We start from the raw sequence: 9078 nt of genomic DNA on the forward strand, positions 1-9078 counted from the left end.
ATGACTACGGACTAAATTGTAGACCATATGTGCAGCGCCGCATAAGCCAAGACTTACTTGGCACTGTGATGTCAGCCCCTTGCTGACCTCAGCGGCCCTCCCTTCCAACAGCCAGTATCTTCCTGAAATTTTCGGCGGCACTCCCAGAAAACACTGGGGTGCCACCCACAGACGCCTGACTCTTGTCAATCATCTTGCGAGCGGTTCATTTGCAGGGATCCTCACGCACGTACACATTCTCCTTATTGGCAGCCCTGCAAATTTGCAGCCTTGTTACAGGGTCTGAATTGGAGCCCATAGTACGGACTAATCTCCATATCTTCCCACTCTTGGAAGGCTCACAAATTAGGGGGTGGCTACTTGTGGCCACTGCTAACCACTTTGCATCTTCCTTGTGGTTGATCTTCAGTTCATGAGCCAGTGAGCTAAATTATGAGCTAACTTTGGAGGTTAAGATGGTGCAACTGGCACATCAATGAGAAACCATACTGCTTAAATAAGAATTAAGCAGACTACTGTATTTGCTTGCTATGTAGCTCTACTGCACTTTCCCTATATTAGGCATGATAAATGTTCCCAATAGGGGACCGTGATCACTGTTTGTGTGGGTGGGAGGTTTATTTTCTCTTCTCTATGTTGTAGTAGCTTGTGCAAAAAATGTGGTTCTATATTTCAACTGTACTTTCATCTGGCTGGTACTTTCATCATCTGTGTTTTGTGACAGCAGGTAATTTCGGACTTGTGTTGACTAAAGACTAGATCATTTTATAGAATTAGTTGTAAGGTGTAACACTAAAATGTTTTGCAATGCTGATCTCTCCCCTCCAATATCTTTAGAGGTATAACGTTTTTTTAGTCTTCCTCGATATGTGAGGCTGAAGAAATCTTTCAGTTGGATGGTGCAACATCATAATCGCACCAATATGGTCTCAGAAATGACAGATTGGACATATCCCTCATTGTGGTTGCATGTGATGTTTCTTGAGACCTGCTGTCTGCTAATGAAGGATGGAACGGTAATCTTTCTGTCCTTCAGTAGATTGTTATGTTTACTCAGGATCTGATAGATCCCACCTTAACTCACCCTTTTTATGGAAGTGCATAACACTTCATATTTCACAGTTAATTGACTTCATTTGTGTTCTGTTTTTTATAATGTAAAACAACAGTGCACCACTGAGAAATGTTCCAGACTACATGGTTCATGAAGAATATGATACAGAGCAAATTTACCAGAAATATGAAGGAAAAAGGGGACCATTTGACTCTGACCAAAAAAGCATGTGGCAGCGTGACTCAGATGACAACGGAAACCAGGACAAAAAGGTATTGGAATCTACTTTTAGCCTAATAGCTCAAAAATACTATCCAAGACACACATCCAATGCAATTACATTTTACGAGTACGGATGGTGTAATTGTTACTGCCTCGCAGCACTGAGGTCATGGGTTTGATTCCCACCATGGCTCTAACTGTGCGGAGTTTGTTTATTCTCCCCGTGCTTGCGTGGGTTTACTCCGGGTACTCCGGTTTCCTCCCACAATCCAAAAGTATACAGGTAGGTTAATTGGCTTCCAACAAAATTAACCCTAGAATGTCTGTATACATGTGGTAGGGAATATAGATTGTAAGCTCCACTGGTGCAGGGACTGATGTGAATGTTCAAATATTTTATGCGAAGCGCTGCGGAATATGTGTGCGCTATATAAGAAACTATAAATAATGTGCGAGGACTGAGGCATTTGCCTTGTGTCTTTAGATGCAATTGTTGGACGCACCATCAACACATGCATCATCCCCATGCTCAGAGCTGGATTAAGCCTTCGGGGGGCCAGGGGCACTTTATAAAGGGGCCCCCCCTCCTACTTGTCATTACTGTGCGCAAACTGCAATGGAGAATATTACACAGTCAAAACAGAGTAAAAGTAGTATAAACTTGGTCAATGGTTAGCTGCAGGGGGGAGGGGGGGCAGGCACTCTGAGGTCTTGATAAATACATGTATTAAATGGTGAAACAATCACAACCAACGTTTTGGGGCTGCGCTCCTTTGTCAAGGTGTAGGTGAGAACCGTTCTATAGTGTGGTCTCCTACATCTAACCTCAATATGCCACGTAAGATGCCTGGCACACGTGAGCCTCCAGGTCTTAGTTGTGATGCAGTGCAACTAGGAAACACTGTTGATTTTAGCTTGGTATGCAACACTTTAATCACACTTGTAACACTATCCTGCAGACTAAATTTTAAATAAACTGGTCCCAATCCATTTGACAGTATATTAGTATATTCTTTAAAAAATATAGGGTCTTCTGGCAAAAATTGTGTGGAAAATCATTGCTGTTGGAATGTTAACCGTGTAAATTTGAAAGAAATGACCTCCACACAAGGGTGAGAGCCCTCAGCTATGAAAGGTTTAAAGTATACTTTAAACCTTTTATATATGTTTTTAATTTTGATGGAAAGACTTTTCGGTACTTGTTTCCTAGCAGGGCGCCCAGATTTTCTACGTACGGCACCGTAGTGAAATCGCATCGCATCGTATGCCCTTAATGGCATCCAATCAGATGAGATCCAATTTATTATCTTATCCTATCTTTTTAATGGGCTAAGTCAGAGAATACATTAAAAAGATAGGATAAGATAAAAAAATCGTATGGGATCCAATTTTTTTTATCTTATCCTATCTTTTTAATGGTGAAAGCGCCTAAATACATGTGAAAGATAGGATGCCCCCCACTATCCACGCCACCCCGTAGCGTGGCGAGCATGGTTGACGCCACCCCGCCATCAACGTGAACCCGAAGCGTGGCGAGCGCAGCGTGCCCGCAAGGGGGGGCGGTACGCGTCCTCCGACCTTTTCATGCCCTACTATCCACTAGGGCGTGGAGTGAGAATTGAATAGTGTGGCGAGCCCCGCGAGGGGACGCGGATACCTTCACAGTTATACGCGTCCCCTCGACGCGGACACCTGGGAAGCCCGCGAAGGGACGCGTTTACCTGTGAAGGTATCCGCGTCCCCTCGCGGGGCTCGCCACGCTTCGGGCTCGGTGGCTCGCTGCGCTCGCCACACTATTCTATTCTCACTCCACGCCCTAGTGGATAGTAGGGCATGAAAAGGTCGGAGGACGCGTACCGCCGCCCCTCGCGGGCTCGCTGCGCTCGCCACTCTTCGGGTTCACGTTGATGGCGGGGTGGCGTCAACCGTGCTCGCCACGCTACGGGGTGGCGTGGATAGTGGGGGGCATCCTATCTTTCACATGTATTTAGGCGCTCTCACCATTAAAAAGATAGGATAAGATAAAAAAAATTGGATCCCATCTCATTGTATGCCATACGATTTTTTTATCTTATCCTATCTTTTTAATGTATTCTCTGACTTAGCCCATTAAAAAGATAGGATAAGATAAAAAGATAGGATAAGATAATAAATTGGATCTCATCTGATTGGATGCCATTAAGGGCATACGATGCGATCCAATTTCCTTACCCTGAATAGCCCACTACGTAAATAGAGTAGTGGGCGCCCTGCTAGGAAACAAGTACCGACTTTTCTTTTTCTGAAAGCCACAGACACTTGTTACCAATTTTTTTTTTTTCCTTTCTCTCATCCCTTTTTACATTTTCTTTCACATAGGTGAAGTTACCAGCAATAAATCCAAAAGCTGACCATGATAACACGGGGCTTGCGGCTGGGAAAGGACCAGCTCCCTCAGAAGCCAAAAAGGACAAACTTGGGAAAAAATGCTTTTTCCCCCCAATGTAAGTATATTAGTAGGGCCGAATCTGAGAACTAGACCTGATCTTTGCAGATACATGATCAGTTATTTTGTACATCTTGGGTAAGTACTTATGTGTAGCTATTGGTGTGTATGCAGGGGCAAATTGAGCATGGCATGGTTGTGACACTGTTGGCTGGTTTGCAATATGCCATACATACAGATGGAACAGCTCACATTGGAGCTGCCCCTGGTGATTCGATTGCAATTTACCAGCTGCCCCTACCTGCCACCAGAAGGGGCACATGAGACTCTCGTGCCCATTTCTGACTGAGACAACAACCTTCCTCCCCTCGCCGCCGTGTGAGACGCTCGAGCATCCCCGTCAGATGGAGCTCCTGTCTGCCAGCCTGCTCAGGAGATCTGGCGATTTTTAAAGGCTGGCTGACAGGCTCTCCATCTGTATATCTTCCTATTGGTTTGAAGTATCACCTGGATTAAATACTTCACTTTTTTATTTTCTCCCTTCCAGATATTTCCATTTTTGTATGTATAGAATATTTTATTTCTAAATGTGGTTACAGTAGCTACTGTATGTGATGAATAAATGTTGCTTTTTTTTGTTTGTTTTACCGCACAGGAGTCAGTGTTTTGAAGGGCATTCAATAAGCTGTTAATAACTTTTTCATGGCTATTACTTATTCACCCGACAGCCTCGTTCTTGCCTTTAAAGTAGCATCTTAACATGCAAATCAGTGAACTTTTCTCAGATTCTGTGTGAGTCATGGCACCAATTACTCCGCTAGTTACTGGATTATTATTATTATTATTATTATTTTTTTTTCTAGAGGCCGAGTCCGGTGAAAATTTATCCCTGATAACTCCTTCGGGGCTAATTGAATGACCCTGGGGTTTCAATCCAAGGCTAATTTAATTGCTCCCCCTATATTTAATTTATAAATAGAAATGAGATACCCTACATTATTTACACTAATAAGAGTTTGGTGGGGTAGGGGAGGGAGTATTATGTTGGAGGCAGTATTGTGTTGAACTGCATGATACTAAATTATTTAGATGGCGTTCGTAATGTCCATGCAGGGTTTTATGTTTTTTGAGATCACTACCTTTTTAAAAGGGAGTAAGAGGACATGCTAAACTGGAGGTTGCATTCCTCCATCGAAAATGATCAACATTGCTAAATATCTGGTGTAAAGAACATCACCAACTGTATTTTCATACTTGCTGTTTGTTCTGGAAATGCTTACCATTAATCTTTATTCTCATTCATCTTTTCTATCTGCATTTCTAGTTGTCCTTCCAGTAGGCCAATAAAGAGAATGTAATTGGTAACTTCCAGTCAGTAATAAAAGGAGAGAATAGTAAAGCATTGATTTCTGGGAAGCATAACTCCTTCTAGGCCAATTTGTCGTATATTGCAAAGGGGATACCGTCATTGGGTCACCACCAAGTAGGTTGACATGCAGCTAGGTCGACATTATTTTTATTTGATTTTTTTACTGTTTCTTTTGAGCCAACATGCCGACAGGCAGTATTTAATGCCCTACCATCCACTAGGGTGTGGTGGGAGAATAAAATAGTGTGCTGAGCATAGCGAGGGGATGTGGTGGTATGTTTCGGTGTCCGTGTCAACACGACATCCACTGTGGCGGTCTGAGGCTGGGCAGGCCATAGCGGATTATTATATTAATTAAATATTGTTTACTATTTTATCCAAAACTTGGCAGCCTAAGCAAAGACTGAAGATACAAACCTATATTTTGTTAGATGTATGAAAACAACTTTGTTTTGTCCCTTTTTTTTTTTCCTTTGACTCACACTGGAGGCCAGGGAATAAAAATGAGTCCGTAAATTTTGGCAAGTTGCTCAGCAATGGATATGGCGATGATTGGTTCCGTGAGCAAAGTGATCAAGACAAGAAGCCTCCACAGAAGGCCATGATGAAAGGTGAAGTACACATAATGCCAGGGTCTCTTACTACAAGAATGCACAAATATATCATTTTATGTCTAGTGCTAAAACACAATATTTGTCTGCGCTTGTTAAAATGGCAAAAATCTATTTTACCAGAAACTGATAATCACTTTGTTAGGGCAGTGTTTCCCAAACCTTCTTTTTTATCATTGTGTACTAGAGTTTTACAAAAAAAAAAAAATTCACAGCACCCAAGCCAAAAGTTTCTAATTGAGAAATTTTATTAAAATGTTACATTTTAACTAAATGGTGTTTTGTCCTCTTATGTTTAGTTTTGTGGTGCGGGACAAGATTAGTAGCCACCATCTATGAATTTGCCTACTGTCCATAAATAATTTGAATTGGTCCTGGACCACCAATCCAAGGCACCCTTGCAAGTGTCTCGAGACACCCCAGGATGCCACAGCACACTTGTGCCTATATCTGGAAGGTCATCTTGGCTTATCAAGAGTAAAAGACAATCCTCTAACATTTCTAACCTAGACTACAGTATAGGCTAGAGTAAACATCTGCACAAGTTGGAACAAATTATCTCTAATTGTTAAGTAACCCAAATCTAATTGTCATAGACCTCATACAGTAGAACTTTATAGGGGAGATGCATCAAACCTTTTGAGAGACCTATAGTGTAGATGCTTCCAACCAGGGAAGCATCTACACAAGAGATAGCTACAATGTAGATTGTATCTACAACCTATAAACTAGCGCAGTCTAGGAAAAGGAAGGAAGACAAGTATTCTACTGTGGGGCACTATTTTATGCAGTAATACATGTAACAATTATTTTTATTTATTAACCCCTTGGGTGGTATGCCTCTGAAAATTTCCAGGCATACCACGAATATAGAATAGGTGTGCGCCAGTGGTGTCCAGGTGTGCACCACTGGCGCAGCACCTCTAGAGCCCTTCCAGTCCCCCCCGTCACCTTTGCTCCGGCGATCGGTACGCCGGAGCTCCCTTGGCCCGCCCGCCAGCCAGCCGTCATTCATTTTACAGTGACCTCGTCGGTGGGACTCGGAGCACTCAGGCACCCAAGTCTTCCCGAGCCACCGCGAACATCCCCCAGCCTGCCGCCGACATCACTGTTGAATGTGACAAGCGGCTTAGGCAGCGGCAGCAGGGAGCGGAGGTGAAGGGGGGCTTCCAACTTTCTGTGGTGGGTTTTGCTGGGGCAGGACAAACCTGCCCTGGTAGGTTTGTCCTGCCCCAGCAAAACCCACCACTCAAGGAGTTAACAGTTTTATACAGTGCATCAAGTTCTGTTGCGCTTTACAATTGGAAATATGGTTACAAACAGTCAAGCTTAAAACCTATGGGTAATTGACATTGATACACAAGAATAGGTTTTATCTATTGTATAATGGTCCACCAGATTGCAAAGGCTCTTGGGCTGAATGATACAGGGACCCAGCAATGCTGGCTTGGGATCAGGTGAGAGGAAATAAATGAGCATGCTTGTGCTGTACATTAGGTATGTAATTGGATAGGAGAGGTTTAAGAAGGTTAGGTGGGGTATTCAATCCGGGATTCCGACTGTCAGAACGTCCCAAGAGTCCCGGGCCGTTTTCATCTGATTCGACAGTTGGAGTTCAATGTTCCGAGTGGAATCAGCGTAAATGGCCATGAAATGAACAATCTGCATCTTTTTCCGACCAAAGCAGCTCTGACTTGTAGGATTTGACCCCCTTTAATGCTTTCATTACCGGCAGCATTGAATAGGCGATTGCCGATAGTTCCTGTCAGTAAATATAAGCACATATTAAATAACCCCCTACAGTTTGAATATATTACTGTAACTAATATCACTGCATAAAGTGCCTCACAAAATTAATACTTTTCTGCTTTCCTTTTGAGTTATAGGAGTTTATTTACGAAGATGAAGTTATATTGAAGAAGGGATGTTGCTATGGGCAACCAATTAGATTCTGTCTCTTCTTGTAGAAGGTGCTAAATAAATAAGAAGTAGAATCTGGTTGATATGGGCAACATCAAATCTTTAACTTAACCCTCATCTTGGTAAATAAACCCCTCGGAGTCTGGTGTTCTAGTAATTGGGCAGTTACACACTGACACTCCCACTCTTGTGTGTGCCTAAGCTGTGTGCACATGGAGCAATACGATCGCTGGCAATATATTACTAGCAATCATATTGCTCAGTGTCCATTTTCAGCAGCGACTAGAGATGGTCGCTGCTGAAAATGACACACTGCCGGGAGAAGGGGCAGGGGAAGTCGCTGGTTGGCGGAGCATGCTCTTCCGACCAGCGACCATTAGGGGGCTGAAAACGGGAGAGTGCACCTGGCGATTTATCGTCGGTGCACACTGCAATTGCTGGCAATATGGTCGCTCAGCGACCATATTGCCAGCTATTTTATGCCCGTGTCTACGCACCTTAACACTGTTTAGTCTGCTCCTTTTGGCAGTTTGCTGCTTGTCTTGTGGTGAAGCAGTAAGGAAAAATGCAGATGCCTTCAATTTTATTTAGTCCACATATATTGATCTAATTATTCCGTTTTGATGTATTTGCATTTTATCCTCTACAATACTCAGTATTTCCTCCTCACACTGGTTTCCACTGTTTTTGCTTTGTTTTTCAGGTTCCGATTAAAAACAGGTAGCCGCTTCCAAACTGGATTGTTACTAAAACCACACACTGCACATTTTGAAACGTTAATAATAAATACTGTGTTGAACTGCTTTTTGGTTCTGTTAAGGCAAAGCGATGTTCTAGTGCTTAATTGTTGGAAAATAATTCTTGTTCAAATGGCCTTGTATTTAAATAAAATAAAATTTTGCTTTTAGTACTAAATGACTTGTTAAGTCTCTATATAGTGTGTGTGTGTGTGTGTGTGTGTGTGTGTGTGTGTCTCAAGTATTCCCAGATAGGGAAAAGGAGCACTCACCAAATGAGTTATGTAAAAAACTTTTTTGTTTATTTTGAATAAAGACAAAAAAAACATACCAAGTGAAGCTGCCTGAAAAAAAAACCAACATTCAATCCAGCAAGGATCTTTGTCAAAGAGAGGTACATAAGGTTCAAGTCCACAATGGGTGTTCAGTCTCTCACTAAGCCGCTTGGCAGATTCGAAACATAACCCTCCTTTTACTTTTCAATAATCGATCTTGATACGATGTCTGAAGAACGGTATTTATTATTCAGTAAAGGGATCACGTATATATGCGATGATTGATTTTTGAAGGGGTAATAAGCATAACATTGCAATGACATGACATGAAGTTGCATATAGTTGACCTGAATTGCATATACAAGTGAATTGTGGTAAAACTGTAAATAAAACAAAACATAAACTTGCAATTACAATTTGCACATAGGAAAATGTAAGGTAAACATGCAGTACACATAACATTGG

The 9078-nt window shown here is 42.3% G+C and overlaps 1 protein-coding gene across 3 annotated transcripts in view; it reads left to right on the forward strand.

Annotated features, from left to right (window-relative positions):
* The window catches only part of C5H7orf57 (chromosome 5 C7orf57 homolog), a 62032-nt gene extending 53516 nt beyond the window's left edge, over window positions 1-8516 (forward strand). For all 3 annotated transcript variants that reach the window (XM_083188178.1, XM_083188176.1, XM_083188177.1), the window contains exons 5-8: window positions 1170-1326; window positions 3635-3759; window positions 5560-5681; window positions 8305-8516. In XM_083188178.1, coding sequence (XP_083044304.1) covers window positions 1170-1326; window positions 3635-3759; window positions 5560-5681; window positions 8305-8315 — 415 coding nt within the window. In that variant the 3' untranslated portion in view covers window positions 8316-8516. The remainder of the gene's footprint in view (window positions 1-1169; window positions 1327-3634; window positions 3760-5559; window positions 5682-8304) is intronic.
* Window positions 8517-9078: the final 562 nt, after the last annotated feature.

The sequence above is a fragment of the Crinia signifera genome, chromosome 5, assembly GCF_055691185.1.
Source record: "Crinia signifera chromosome 5, ASM5569118v1, whole genome shotgun sequence".
In the NCBI taxonomy this organism is placed as follows: Eukaryota; Metazoa; Chordata; class Amphibia; order Anura; family Myobatrachidae; genus Crinia; species Crinia signifera.